Consider the following 16,362-nt stretch of genomic DNA (forward strand, 5'->3'; position numbering starts at 1 on the left):
GGGAAATTTTGTATACAGAAAAAAAGAGTTGTCAGACAGTCTTTATTAGGCTTCAAAGGTATGATATTTTCATTGCAACATAACTGTAAAAATTTTAAGACTTCACTGACTTTTTGATCGATAAAAAACTTCATGTGTAGTAAAAATGACAATATAATTAACAAGAGCTAGGCACTGGGTGCAACTTTCATGCATAATCCGGCAATTAAATATTCAATCATAATGTTAAAAGAGTTTTTCTCTATTTTTTTGCCCCATACAACCCTTTTCATCATTACTAGAACATTCCACGCCTCCTTTCCAAAACTTGGAAAATACATATATACATTTATTTATTATTAATATAATATTAAAAATTGTTTGATTTCAGCCTTTTTCCCTGCTCCCTTCTTTATAATTGATGGGAGATGTTTGGGAAGATACTGATGTATCAGAGGCAGGATGAAATGACAACAGGAACTTTACCTTCTGTTATTTCATGAAAAATGTTCATGTTTATTTTGTTGGATATCAACATCAGTGACTTTAATGCATCTAACCAGTGTCCAAATTTCGCACCTTGCACCATCGATAAATAATCTTTCAAATAAAAGTTTTTCGGAATTTCCAAAATAATGTACCAAATTTTGGTTGTTTTTCAGAAAAACAAAAAAATTGAATATGTATATACATACACTTGTGCCGTTGCTAAATACGTGAATTTTGGAATCAAAAGTTTAATTTTTAATTGTTACCAACCCAATAATTTAACTGATGATGAAAACGGATTTCTAAGTCAAAGCAAACTTGAATGGAAAGGCTAGATTTATGATTTTGCCACACGTAGGCTTATTGTGTCGAATTAACACGAATTATTGTGTCGTTCTTAGACTGCAGCTCAGTGGTTCTCAACCTTTTTACCCCATACATCCCTTACAGCATTGCTAGACGATCATCCCTCTTTCTTTCCAGAACTCAAAAAATGCTTATACATTTATTTAAATTTAGATTATTTTCCAAGATGTTTTATAAATTAAACAGTAAAAAATATAGAAAATGTTGGTAAATACCAAACTTTGTATAAAAGTCATTTTTATATTTATAAACTAAAATTAGATACTTAGCAGCTAAATAAAAGACTGACCACATGCCTCTCCTGAAACTATGAAATTCTTACCTGGTTGAGAAGCCCTATGTTAAAGAGTGTACAGTTTTGTCACTCCATCCAGGGGAACTTCATTTTGGAGCTGAATTTATTTAGCTATCTTGTTTTTTCACTTTTGCAGTTGTTGGCAAAAGAAGAGATTTCAGTCAGTTTAACATATTATCCTTAATATTATCATTAATAAATTTTTCTGCAAGTTTTTCTGTCAATTTATATTGCAAGCATTTTGAAAGTCTGCACACTGTTAGAATTGATTCTTTTCTGTGAAAGTAATTGTTAATGCAGTAAGCTAAAAAAACAGCCTGTTATGTTGTGCCTCTCTTTTTACAAAACTGTGCCTGGTAGTCAGAGATAATGTTTTGTTTTAAAAACAAATTAGTCCATTTACCACCATTCTTGCCAATGTATTACAAGTATTTTTTAGAGAGATAGGTCCAAATTAGATACATTATATGCTGATATTTATAATTTGATAAGTGGAATGATGGCAGCCATTTCATTCAGCTGGAACACAAGTGTTTAAGTTACATTGCAAAATCCGATCAGGTTCGATGCATCTTCTCTCCCAAGTTTAAAAGAGCTCGAATATTAAATCATTTAAGGCAGCAGTCTTGCTTTTTCCGGTCCCATGTATTGCTCTATGAAGTTCTTCAACGCTAAAATCAGAATTAAAAGGATTATCACTGTTTTTTATCAGAATTTGGAAAGTCAGTTTGATCAAAAGTAAATAATATTTTATTGGACAAAATCGAGCTCAGAAACGCTGAGGAAGTTATAGTTAACTTATTAGCATGGGTGATCATCAAGTCAGGATTAGTTTTTCTCTTTTTAAATGAATGGAAATTGTGTCCTTTAATCATGTGAAATGGTAAACCAGAGCTGACAAGGAAAATTTAAAAAATTTTACTTGGTACATTTGGTTGCATTTAGACCCATCTAGAAGAGTGGCAATCACTGCAAATGATGTAGTTGTACTTCTTTTGTAAAATACTTTATTTGCAATGAAATAGCTCTTAAAAATAAAGTGTTCTAAAAAAATATGCAACAAAAGCTAAAAGAAAAGGGAAATTAAAACATGCAATATACATATGAAGTAGAGTCTGCATTGCTGGTGCAATCCTGCAGCTACACCACAATGCCTTAAAAAGGGGCATGCCGGATCTATGCATCGGTTTGCAAGCAGCGATGGTTTTGTGTAATCTGAGATAGTCAAAGCGAAAAGCATGAGCCGAAGACGCCACATGCACGATCAAATGTATTGGAGGGCTGTTGGTATGTTGCAAGTAGGTGCAAGGTTGTTAGAGAATTGATTATGCATCGTAGTGTCATCAACAGGCTGTGGAATTGTTACCAAAAGGAATAAAACCCCTACAGAAGGCGTGGATCTGGACACTGGCAGATTACTACAATGGCAGACGATCACTTCCTGTTGCTGTGAATTGGGTCCATCAATTAGGCCCATGAACTCCACAGAGCAGTGGGGCACATTCTCTTTATGGATTAGTCTCAATTTAGCATCCAGAATGATTCCCAAAGAGCAATGATATGGCGAGAGCCAGGGATACGCAATCATTTGCCAAACATTGTTGACAGAGACCATTACAAAGGAGGATTATTAATTTGTATGGGCTGGAATAACAATGAATGGCTTCACTGACTTCTATGTGACTGTCACAATCATCCAATAGAGTTTTCAACTCTCATTGCTACAGTTTGCCTGCAGTTGCATTTGTGATTGTTCAACAGTGTAAGGAGGAGTGGATATTTTCCCTTTTATTTTCTGGTCAAATCTTATAAATCCCAAAATAAAAAAATAAAACAAAAGGGGTGGACTGTGAAAGACAGGCTAAAAAGCTAACAACTACACACACATAGAACAGGCAGTGGATGCAGAAAAAGATGTCTTTTATATTTATGCTAAGTTTCAATGGCAAGGCAAATGTTTATTGGCAAGTTATCGTGAATGAAAGCATTGATATCAGCAATTTCTTTAATGCATAAATATTCTTTCAAGCTATGTTAGTTCAAAATCATGTGAAAAGAAATCTGCACAAGAGCAAAACTTCATATATTCATAAAAAGTTTTATATAACTGAAAACTGTTATGTGTGCAGTGCATATATAATTAAGTAAAATAATTCTGTTACGTCAAAAATAGCATTTAATTGGATTTATATTTGATAAATTGGATATTATATTGATATTGATTGGATAAATATTTGAATTTCCTTCAGTAACATTGATTAGTTTTGTGATTACTACAGTTCTGTCATATATCAGTAGCAATTCTTCTATATGACAGAAATAAAAAAGTGTGTATAATCTATAAAAAAATTAAATGTATTGAAATCCTTTCTTTTAATCTGTACTTTGTGCCTATTTCAGAATCATAGTGGTAATGGCATCTTTAGAGGTACACCATATTCTGAAGGATTTAGAGGATTTCGTTACCCTACGTACAGTCCTCATCTGAGACATTCATTACCTAATGTAACTCTTCATCTCTCTACTGAACCACCAAAAGTATTTCACTTTTTTTATATTCTGCATTAGTTTTCATCATTTATGTGTTTATCATTTTTTTGAAAGTAATTTTGTTTATTTTAACAATTCTTTAACTCTGCAGATAAGAATTAATTTAAATTTATGAAAAGATATTTCTGTATGAATGAACTCTTTTACTTATTTTAATTGAATTTTGTGACAATTTTATTGGTAAAATTTTTGTAACTAGGAGAAATTATATTTAGGTAATAACCGAAGCTTTTATAAAGTGCAGTTGACTTGATTCATTAAGTTAGATGAAACGTAAGAGAAACATATACGTCGTGTTGATTTTTTGCAATAATTTAGAGCAACAGCAAGCTGTGATAGAACATCATTATGAATTTGGTTGCTAATTGTTATTTAATTTGGTTCATAATTTAATTGATAATTTGGTAATTTAGTTGATAATTTCTTCTTTGACTGCATTCTCAAATTTAATTAATGATGAGTATATGTTTATAAAAGAGCATGTAATTGTTGAGTCTGTTTCATCAGGAATATTACAGGGTTGCCACGCTATCGGGAAAACCGGAAAAAGTCAAAGAATTCGGAAATTGACCAAAAAATTCAGGGAAAAGTCAGGGAATTTAAGTGTTTCAGTCAAAATCTGGAAAAGTGAGGGAATTTCATACGACGATCCCGCCAAAAAAGGCGAGTTTTGCGCCGACGTCGGAAGAGATAACTTTTTTGGCGAATTGTGTATCACATGAGTGTCATTCGGGCAGCTGGCATAGAGCCAATTTTCGCAGCTCCAATTTGATTGTCTTCTTTTAGAAAGGCAAAGCAAGTTTCCCGCAACTTTTGGTTTCCAGTAACCTCGAGAATCCCATGTACAGTGCATGAACTAAAGAAAGTACCTGTTCTCGTATAAAACAAAATGGGTTTAATCCTAGTATACGGTACCATGAAGGTTAGAATAAAAAAAAAATATGTATTGTAAAGAAGGAAAACCTCTCTGCAACAGAGGTGGCTCCGTTCCATCATAGTGGGAAACAGCTGTGCATGCGCGATATTATCTGTCGCCAAAGCTAGAATGCGGTGTCGGAAGTTCGAAGGTCACGTTATCAAGAGTTCATAAAATGAATATCGTTTAAAATTTCTTTAAAGGAAAAGAAAATATTTTTTGGCGCAAGTAAATTAATTCATGGATTAGTTATTTTGAGGGGGGGGAATCTACGAAAATCCGTTTTTAAAATTATTGCGAAAAATCCAAGAAAAAAACGTTCTTTGATAAAACGTTTCTTCTTGGATTTTTCGCAATAATTTAAAAACGGATTTTCATAGTTTTCCTTTTTGTCAAAGAACGTTTCTTCTTAATACGTGTTTCTCAATTTCCTGTACACATCGCGGAGAGGGAAATTCTGGCTGCCAGGTTCCGTCGCCAAATCCCTTGGTAAATTTTCCCTCCGCTTTTTACATAGACGTTCTTTGGTTAGAATAATCTCCATGTATGGTACAGCGAGATTTGGTGACATGATGATGAGCAGTAAACGGGTCATTTTGTTCTTGGCGACAATTTTAAAAATCATGCGAAGACTGTATCGTATACTAGGATTTTACCGCAAAATCTTTTTTTTTTTTTTTTTTTTCATTTTAATAAATACCTTGTCATTTTGCAGTAAAATAAAAAAATAGTAACCAATCATCTAGGATAACCATGTTATATAACTATATTCGCTAAAATATCGTTGATTATTCTAATTAAATTTTTAAGTAATTCTTTATTTTTATGTTATTCATATCATTTAATGTTGCTTCTTCCCTCTAAATTTATTTATCATTAGTAAATAATATTTCCAAATTTCAGGAAATTTTCTCTGGCATAATCCTGAAGTTAATTCTAGCAGTATGATGATATCACGAAATTTAATGCACATATTTTTTCTTTATGTATGCTGCGAAATAAATATAAAATACCTCAATTTAGTAAAAAAAATATCATTAAATAGATTTCTTTCTTTTGTTTAGCTGCAGAATGTCTGCAAAAGAAAGCCTTATTTTATTCCAGATTGGGCAGATTCTAATCTCAATCTTCAGTGGAGAAAACAACTCCTATTATAATTGTATTTGTGTTTTCATGTGTTAAGGTGCCTTTTAAGAAAGCACCTCACACAAATTAAATTTACCTAAAATCTAACCTAACTTTTAGCATTGCTTTGTGATTTATAAGAACCGGATTAGCCTCGTGTTGAACTGGGAATGATCATGAGTAATAATTAAATAAAACATACAGTTGTTATCCAATGTATATATCTTAAATTTTATTAAGTTTTTTAAGCGGAAAAGTAAACAAAATTAGCAAACAAAGTGTACCAAGAATAATTAAGAATAATTGTCATCTGGGATTTATTGAATAATTAAGTGAATTTGCTACACAGTACAAGTAATACCATAATAAATTTACCTCTTAGCACAGCCAACGTACATTACACGGATAGACTGGAATTCTCTCAAAACATACCTGGAAAACCTGGAAAAGTCAGGGAATTTCATTCTCCTGTTTGAGTGGCAACCCTGATATTAGAGCCTTAAATTATACATAATAGTTCCAATACATTATAAATTAAATTATTAATTTTAATGAAGTCGTGTAATTTATTGCAAAGGACACTTGGTTATTTCTGAGCCATCTGGCTTTTGTGAGTATTAAAATATATTTCAGACTGGAGCTGCTTAGAGGGGCCTTTTTAATAAATCTGAGATTATAGTATTATCTATATAAGATTTAAAGTAATGTCATAATGCTATCACAAGAATATCTGCAGTTTAAACTTATCAGAAGGCTCATTGTTTGTATGATTTAGAAATACAGGGTTTGGACAGTTAAACTGAAGTACCTGTTTCTGGTATTTAATATTTTATTAACATGCTATAATCTTTCTTTTGGAGGTCAAATCTGCTGCAATTTTTCTTGCAAATGATTAATGCAATCTTTGTAACAATTTCTTTTGCAAGCTGGAGGAGTTATTTTACTTCATGATGGTGGAAGAGAAAAGTATTTTTTAACACTGTATTTATTGTATTCCCCAGACAGATTCGATGGGTCTTGAATTTAAGAAATAAAATGGAATAAGTGGTCAAGCTCACTTTCATGTCGTTGAAACTTCTTTATCCCCTCTTTTTGCAGTATGACCTGTATATTGCCATTCTGATGTTTTGCACCTTTCTTTAAGGTACATAGTTTTAAGATTTAACCAAAGTAACTCCTGTAGAACAAATCAATAATCTTTAACAGTGATGTAGCCTTCAAGAACAGTATTACTTTCAGAGAATTAATTTCACGATATTTCAGCTCAAACTCTTATCAGTCCATGCTCATACTTCACTCTCAGCATAGCTAATCCAGACCACATATCTCCAAAGAAACTGTTTGCACATAAACTCTCCAAGAAATAGAAAATATAATGAAGTGGGCTCATCATGAATCTTAACCATTTTTGTACCATATACTATCCAAGTTTTGTTCTTCTGATTGTATTAAAACATGCATTAAGCTAATGTACTAGTTATCAGAGGTCTTGTTAGTATCTTTATATGAATATTATTACTGTGAAACTGCCAAAAGAGGAGTTCAAGAAAATGTATTCTCTCAAGCAATTTGAGTAGCTACTGTTTTATGATTTTGGTTGCATTCTTTTCCCCAAACTGTGTTTTATATCAGTAATTTTTGTCAAAGTTCACATTGGACAATTAGACAAAGTTTGGGCAAAGTCCTACCCCCCCCCCTTAGTGCACAGAGACGTCTCTGGATTATACGTTTGTCTGTTTATATCAAAAGGACCTGCTGTCATGACAACATAGGACAATAGTTGTTTGAGCTGGAGCATTTGTCTTGTTTTGAATTCCAGCATATCCCCGTCTTGTATCTTTTAATTCTTAATATTTTAAATGATTATTTCCATTACTACTGTAAATTCAAAACTTTATTAAATAGTTCATCCCATTTCATTATATTTGTTTACCTGTAATGTGTGTTAATTGCATTTACACCTTCAAGTATTATACCAAATGAGCAAATATGCTTCTATCAAAATATTTATTATCACTGCTGATTGAAGCTGTAATTGACTAGTTCTTTATAAGCTCAGATCTTGGCTTAGAAATAAGAGTCTGATGATTTTCAACAAACAGGATCATCATCCGACACTTCACATAAAGTAATGGCCTTTGAAATGCAATGTAAAATATATATTTACTTTTAAAGTACTAAAAAAGTCTTATAGGATTTGTTTATGATAAATTATGTGCATTTGAACTTGCGTTCTTGTAAAATACTCTATGCGTTTTGCTTAGATATTTGTGTTATTAATGATATCTGGCTGTAGATGTATCATAAGAAAGTAAATGTTTCCGCTCATGCTATCAGTAACCATTATTATGATATATACAGCAGCAGTTCTGTAGTTGGGATTCCAACACAGAAATGGAATGCATAAAAATTATTTCAAAGAAAAGCATTTCAAAACTATTTAGCATTTAATTTAGCTTTTATATTCTTAAAGTTACATCTTCTTTTATATTTTATTCTATTTTATATTGGATTACTTAAATTCTAAATACTCCACATTACTTCGAATTTAAGTGGCATGGTTTATTAAGTTGTAAAATTAGGGTGCAGATTATCTTCAAAGAGAATATGTATTTCTGTGTAAATTAGGTAACCTATTAAATTTGTATTAGTACCTATTTATGAAAACAAAAATGTTCTACATTTTTCAATACTTATCACAAAATCATCTTAATTTTCTATTATTTTTCCTAATTTAAAATTTTACTGTATCTTAAATTTGAAGTAATGTGGTAATTGTATTTAAAAGATATTTCTTCATATTTTAGCATGACTAGAGCATGACTTTTTTCTAAAGTGTTGGTTTGCTGTTTATTGGATTAACCCTGTTGATGCTAAATTTTAAATTAAGGCATATGTCTGTTTAGCAGATATTTGTTATTTTTAAAAGTAGTTAGTAAATAAGATTACAAATTTTTCTGAATTTAGTAGTTTGTTCTGAGATCCTCCTTCCTCCAAAGTCAGCTTTTTTACCGTGAATTCGCATTTTAATGCATTATTTTCTCTTTAATGAGCTTTCTTTACATAATTTCACAATATAAGTGAATTCAATAGGAGAGATAGTTGGGGATTTTTCTCTTGTATTTAACCATTGTTGTAATTTTTTTAGTAAATAAATCATTTAGATAATTTGTAATTGGGAATTTTTCTAAAATAAATTGCTCATTTTTATTAATTCTTTTCCTTCAGTCCATTTATGTTAAATATACTCATTAATGTTTAATACATGCACGCAAAATAGATACATCTCCATATTGTAGAAATTGCTTTGAAAAGAAATTCTTTCTTTCAGTATATTAATATTAAACTACTACTGATTAATTAATTGCCATTTTTACAAAGGACTAATTTAACTATTTGACCTAGTTAATACATTTGCTGTTAAGCATCAGAAATGAGTAAGTAAAATATTTTCGGGTTTTCAAAAGTTTTTTTAAACTAAAAAATAAGCTGACTTTTGAATTGCATGTAAAAATCTGATTTTTTTAAATATGAAATTATAATTCAGTTTGAATCAGTACTTTTTTTTTTTTTTAATTTCAGTGTTATCCTTATCATTTGTTAATGACATCAAACTATCGCCTTCCTTCTGATGTTGATCGTTGTCATTTGGAGGTATGAGTTATTTTCTGCTTTCTTTTTCATTGTACAGTTGAAGAAAATTTTTTTCATGAATTTCAATATATATTATGTGTAATGCATGTCTTTGATACTTTATATTCATAGAGACATCTTTCAAATGAAGAATTTCAAGCCTTATTCCATATGACTCGTCTTCAATTTTATCGTTTACCAGAATGGCGACGAAATGAGTTAAAACGAAGAGCAAGGTTATTTTGATACACAGATCATTTGTAAATGGTACCACACAAAATTCTCTTTGTAAGATAGCATTGTCATTCATTATTCATAAAATACATGCATTTTTGTCAGAAGCTGATATAAATTTAAACAATTATCTATGATGAATGTCAAATAGTTTCTGAAATTTTGTTAAGACAAAATTTATTCTAATTTTTTTTAAAGATGCAATAATGCATTATTTAGAATAATACTCATGTGCAAAATTAGGAGAATCTACACATTATGTCGAATTTCTGGAAAACTAATGGGCAAATTTTAATGAAATTTTGATACGATTATACATTTATAACAGAGAAAGAGATGTATCATTCAGAAGTCATTTTATGTACACGTGATTATCAATAAACATCACAGTGCAAGGATGTCGCATATCCATGTTGGGATATCGAACTGAAAATGAGTCTAAAGTATGATCCTCTGTTGTAACCAGACAGGTCATGTAGCATAATGGCATACACATGAAGCAGTTGATGAGACTCTGTGACAGTTGATACCACTCCTGCAGTAAGGCAGTTTTCCACTCTTGGATGGTTTTGGGAAGGGAATGGTGAGATGAAATTGTCCTTCCAACAGCATCTCAGACATGCTATCTAAAGTTAAGGTCAGGACATCTGGTTGGCCAATCAATGCACTGAATATCCTCACTTTTCAGGTAATCGTCAACCAACTGAGGATGAGCATTGTAATTCTTTAGCAAGAACCCAGGACCAACTTTGCCCTGAAAAGTCAAATATAGGGCTCTAAGATCTCTCTCTATATCTTATGGCAGTTAGGGAGCCTTTGTGAAATGCATGTATGGGTGTGAGACTGTCCAATATAATGTTTGCCCGAACCATTACACTACCACCACCATAATGCTCCTTTTCCCTGATTAGGGATGGTATCATGTTCCAGGCTTTCCATATATAGATATGCCTAGAATCAGTGTCCAAGCTGAATCTAGACTCCTCTGTAAAAAGCACGGTGCTGCGGTGAAATCTGGTCCAATGCATTTGTTATCTGCACTATGCTGTATGTGCTCTGTTGTGTGCTGCAGTGAGAGGGAAGCAAATGGCAAGTCCTCTGGCCATATTGTCCTATCTCATGAAGCTTTCCATAACAATACACCATGAAAATTGGATTCCAGTGGCAGCATACAGCTCACGTGAGACCTGTGAAGCTGCTGCAGTCCTGTGTCACCACACTGAAAGTACAAAGTAATGATACATGTTCGATGTAGTGTATCTTGGTCGACTTTGTCCAGGTCTTGATAAGGATCCAGTGTCCTAAAATGGTTTCCGTAAATTGGCAGATGACACTGGGTGTAACATTGAGTTGTATAGCTACCTGCTGTTATGTTTGACCTGCTCCCAACCTACTGATAACTCTCCTTCTCGTTCATCATCCATACCTTCATAGCTACCCATATTAGTGTGTACATTATAAAATTTACCCAACTCTCATTAGAAACATGAAGGTGGTGTATTTAATTATGGCAAAGCACACTAGGGCTATCTGCCTAAGGGGAGGGATGCCTTTGTGGAGGACTTTCGCAAAGAAACTGGCTTGTATGCACGTTACACATGGGAAAAACCACGAAAACACCCATGCAGCCAGCTCGTTTGCGGGATTCGAACCTCAGACCGAACTACCAGTGTTCAGCGACTTTACCACTTGGCCGCTGGTGGGCCAGGAAACATGAAGGAGTATGAGAACACAAATCGGAATTCAAATTGCATTTTTTTATGTCTCAAAAGCGTGACTTAGGATATATATTAGATTTATATATAGCATTGTTCTAAAATAAGTATTTTGACACAAACTCGCACTTTTTCTGAAATAACATACCAAAGTTTTTCCATATTTCGATTCTACGACTCAAATTATATCCAGATATTAAATTTTGTAATTTTTCATGAGAAATTTATGGAAAAATTTACCTTGGCGAATTTTTTTTTCAGTTGCGCCAAGAATAATTCACTTAGCAAACTTCTTAATTTATAGCAACCTATTTCCCTTTGAATTTTTCTTTGTGCACAAGCAGGGGGGAGTCACAGTTCATACTTTCAGTTAATTTTAACAAAGTGCGTACACCACATTCTATTTATTATCGCGTATAATAAATATGCCAAATTTCAAATCGCGCCAAAAATGTAAACTTCACATTATATCTTAGAAAATTTTGAATAAAAAACTCAAATTTTTTGCAGGCATGCTTAAAAATACATCTACTTTAAGGTTATGGCAAAAATTTTATAGGTTATAATTCAAAATTATTTAAAAATACAAATTTAATAAGAAGTCATAAAATATTGGCGAATTTTATTTGGAATGAACCTAAATTTCAAAATATGAAAGGAGAAATCGACTATGTTTAATTAAAAAAAAAGAGATATTAATAAATATATATCAAATTCAATTAACATTGAGGAGCTAAAATTTTGAGAGCTAATTTTTTAAATACTACTCGATGGATTTTTTACAAAACTTGGCAGTTTGGCATAATTTGAGTCGTAGAATTTAAATATGGAAAAAAATTGGCATGTTATTTCAGAAAAAGTCAGATATTTTTTGTCAAAATACCTATATTAGAACAACGCTATATATAAATTTGATACATATCCTAAGTCGTGCTTTCGAGACATGAAAAACACAGTTTGAATTTCGTCAATTGGCCCAGTAGAATTGGAGATATAGAATTGTCTTTTTGGGGAGCAAGGGCACAGTGTACATATATGCCTATGTTTTTAACTCTGAATGTTTGAAAAATTCTGTGGCAGCATAATTAGTACTTTTGTTTCAATACTTTTGATAAAAATTGATATAATTTTCAAATTCTCTTAGCCCTCTGAGTCGCAGACCAGCTTTATCGGTATGTGACTTTTTGAAAGTTTGTTATATATTGGTTTATAATTTGAGATATTTTGTTTTCCAAATTTCTTGAATAATGTAAATGTCATCTTAACGTAAATGTCTTTGTGAGCATAGAGACGGAAATAAGTAATTATATAAATTTTGCTGATAAATGCTGATTAAATAAATACAGGTCTTCATGACAGGTATAAAAGTCTGCACCACTCAGAGGTTTAATTTTGCACATTAGTGTACTTTCTTACTTTATCTCTTGCAAAAAAAAGTATTTTATGTTAGTCTCTTTTTTGAGAGGAAATTTTAAAGATTAGTATTCTGCATTCGCAACAAACAATTATTGTCCAGTTTAATTATCGTTTTCATATTTTTTAAGATTCCATTTTTCACCATTCTCTTACTTTCTGCACATTCTAATTAGATATCTCTTTACTTTAGGGGTGATATAATTAGATAATCTCATGTAATATATGTCCTTATTTTTAATGTGTTTCATTTTGCAACTTAAAAAATCAAGTAGAGATGAATTATTATTTCAGTTCAGTACAAGTATACCTCCTATAAATAAAATTTGATACATAAATATTATATTTAAAAACATTGAAATTTGGCCTATTATATTTTTCTGTCCCGTCTTGCTTTTAATTCAATTATATTTAAAGTACTTTGAAGTACTACTGGAATAGACTGTTAACATAAAAGGAAATTATTTCTGTTTGTGAGCAATTTCTGTTTTGGTATTGATTTTAAATACAGAAAAATATGTAAAAAACTAACCTTGTGAAGAGAGAATTATGTGAACACTGTATATATTACTTACTAAAACTTTTATACTGGAGCATGTTGATAACTGTCCTAAATAAAACAGACATTATCTTTGGGCAATGTCAGTCGGCATTTTGTATGCAATAATGACATTTTAATGTGTAAGTATTGAAAGTGCTTTGGCTGTGACCAAAATGTGTTAATTCCAAATTTAAATGATCATCCTACTAAATTTAGTTACTGCAGTAATTCAAAATAATGATCAATCTTTAAAAAAAAATGCTGCCATTTACTGAAATGCCATCTTGCATTCTCTAATTTAATGTGTTTGTTTGGCTCAGTTAATTTTAATTTCATACAATTCTGCCTTGGTTTATCTGGTTCTTAGAGAAATCTTGTGTGAAGGCTTATGTATTTAAAACTCTTATTTACGATTTTTGCATGATGTATCATGGTTAAAATGACCTTTTTGATAAGAACTCATCCTTATGTTATGGTGGTGTTTTTATTCAGTGAAATAAGGTATGAATTATTTCTGATGCCTTTATAATTAATTTTAAAGATTCAAACAAATTTTGTTTGTTTAAAGTTTGTTTATCTCACAGAGAAAATAAGATGTTAAACATTTTGTGTATTTGTTGATCTTTGTGTTTGAAATCAAGAATTAAAGATGGACAGACTGCATGTGATATATTTATTGCTAAGTTTGTAACATTAGTTTATCATGCAAAGGTAAACTTCAGTGTATCAAAAAGACATATGCACTCACATATACGGAACATTACAAGTTTGTCAGTTTGACTAAATTATTGAAAATCTCATTTTTATGGTAATCAGTAGCATGTTTTTATGTCATAAAAAAATTACATCTGTGTAACCATATGCATCTCCCATTAATTTATTAGACATTGGACTTCTCAGTAATTAGTCCATTTACAATTTTTGAATGTTGTATTTTTTTCCCTATGCATGATACTAAGATCTTGCCATTATTTTTTATAAACAGTTTTTAAAAGTACAAAAAATGTTTGTTTCTTGTATCAAGCAAGATCTCGGCCAAATCATTTGATGCTGGTAGGAATGCTGTTTTGTTTGTGATTAAATGGGTATAAGATTTCATGTAACTGAAAGCTTATATTACCAGAACAGAAAGAAAAGCAAATTTGAGTGTCAATGAAATCAGTGATTTCTACTTCCACTTCATTTCACTATCATTGGTGTTCTTATGCAACAGTACTTTTACAATATTTTTAATCATTTTCTGGTTTTTAAGAAATATTGTGTGCGTTCACACACTATATATACGGATTATATATATATATATATATATATATATATATATATGAATGTTTTACAAACTAAAGAGAAATGCTACATTAAATTAATTTTATGCAGCATTTTACTTGTAACATAAGCTTATGCTTGTAAAATACTTGTTATACAATAAATCAAACTCTGCATAGACATGAATTTTATCATTTGCCAGATTAAAGATTTTGTGATATATTCTGCTTGCAGAAGTATTTTTAGAACTGCTGTGCTGCCCACTGCCAAATGCTATGAAACATTTTTATGTAAATATTAAAGTACATTAATTGCTTTCATTCTTATAGTTCCTTTGTTTTAGATCTTATTTTTCAAGGTAAAATGTTAAAAAAAACATTAATCTCAAAGAGGACATGTTATCACCAATTCCATAAATATGGTAGCAAAATCTTAAATTCTGCTTACTGCTGTGTGGATGGTATTCCAAAAAATAATGCTCGATTCAAACTTCAAGTTTTTTTTTTTTTTTTTTTTTTCCTTACTGTGAGAAAATTGTATTCCATTTTAATTGATTTTGTATTATGCATTTGCAGTTTCAGTTCATGATTATGATGACTTTTGAAATCCATTTAATTTAAATAAAAAGTAAAATATTTTAGAACTAAATAAAAAATGAAGGTTCAAGAAATAAAACTGTCAGTGACCTGCAAGATAGTTAATTTTCGAATCATAACTGCCTTTTTTTAGTAATAGCTTTAGTAGTTAGGTAAAATTGTCAGTTCTTAAGTATAAAAACTTGCTGCTGCTAATTTTTATACTTAAGAACCAAGGCATTTTCATATGTAAAGTTTTCCATTTAAAGAGAGTTATTTTTGTGTATTTATTTCCAAAAGTTGACTTTTTAATCCTAAATTTGCTTCATATACTTGTATTTCAAGTTTTGGTAAGAAAGAAAAACTGTATGTATTCATTTCTATTTGATTATTTATTTTCATGCCATATATAAATTGATGATACACTTATATGTATATGAAATTTAGTATCTTACAATATACGATGATCAGTTTTAATGTTATTTAATTATTTTTAAGATGTAGACAAATGTGCCTTTAGAAGTTAGCCATTTCATTATAGCTAGAAAAATAAATGTTTTGTTTATATATATATATCGAATGTGTAAGAAAAATATGTTTTCTTTCTTTTACAGTGTAATTTTTTTTTTTTATCTGTTTAAGTAAAGCAACACTAGATTATTTTGTTTGAAACCAAGTTTAAGGATGCATAATTTTTTTTAATAAATGTCAATAACACACAGTAATTGTGAGCTGTTTTGAAAATTAAATGCAAACTTAAGGGCAACTTACACCTACCCTGAATATTTTTTTTTTTAAACTTTCTTTTCAAAATATATTGTAAGTAGGATTTCATGGTATGAATTCACTAGGAGTCATGGCTTTTAACATATAATTGCTTTTGTATCTTGTAAAATTGCTTACAAGCTTTTCAGAAGTATGTTGAATTTTACCTTACAGAAAAGTCTAAAAATTATTTTTAAAATCTCTTCATGTTTCGCTTCTGAGCATATTTTTGTAATTAAATGTATTAGATAATTCAGAAGTTTACCTTAAAACTGGTTAATAAAAATGCTTTTGTAGTTTCATATCCATAAAAAAGCAAATAATTTAAGTATGTAAAAAATTTTACACAGTTTGTGCTTTTTCAAATTATATAATTGTTATTAAAATATGGAAAAATATAACAAGCCTATATAATCATTAACTGCATTTTGTACATCACAGAAAATAATAAAGTATTTTTGTTTTTATATTTATCTTTGTGTCTGATGGTTCTAATTTTTGTA

At 30.5% G+C, this 16,362-nt stretch overlaps 1 protein-coding gene across 1 annotated transcript in view; it reads left to right on the forward strand.

Annotated features, from left to right (window-relative positions):
• Positions 1–15,747, forward strand: part of LOC118201670 (actin-binding LIM protein 1-like) — a 142,421-nt gene extending 126,674 nt beyond the window's left edge. The window contains exons 19-21 of the mRNA XM_035373809.2: positions 3,530–3,667; positions 9,303–9,374; positions 9,486–15,747. Of these exons, the coding sequence (XP_035229700.2) occupies positions 3,530–3,667; positions 9,303–9,374; positions 9,486–9,599 (324 nt within the window). The 3' untranslated portion in view covers positions 9,600–15,747. The remainder of the gene's footprint in view (positions 1–3,529; positions 3,668–9,302; positions 9,375–9,485) is intronic.
• The last annotated feature ends 615 nt before the right edge of the window (positions 15,748–16,362 follow it).

Source organism: Stegodyphus dumicola, chromosome X2 (genome assembly GCF_044657685.1).
Source record: "Stegodyphus dumicola isolate Sdum_Otavi_A_Nest chromosome X2, ASM4465768v1".
Classification (NCBI taxonomy): domain Eukaryota; kingdom Metazoa; phylum Arthropoda; class Arachnida; order Araneae; family Eresidae; genus Stegodyphus; species Stegodyphus dumicola.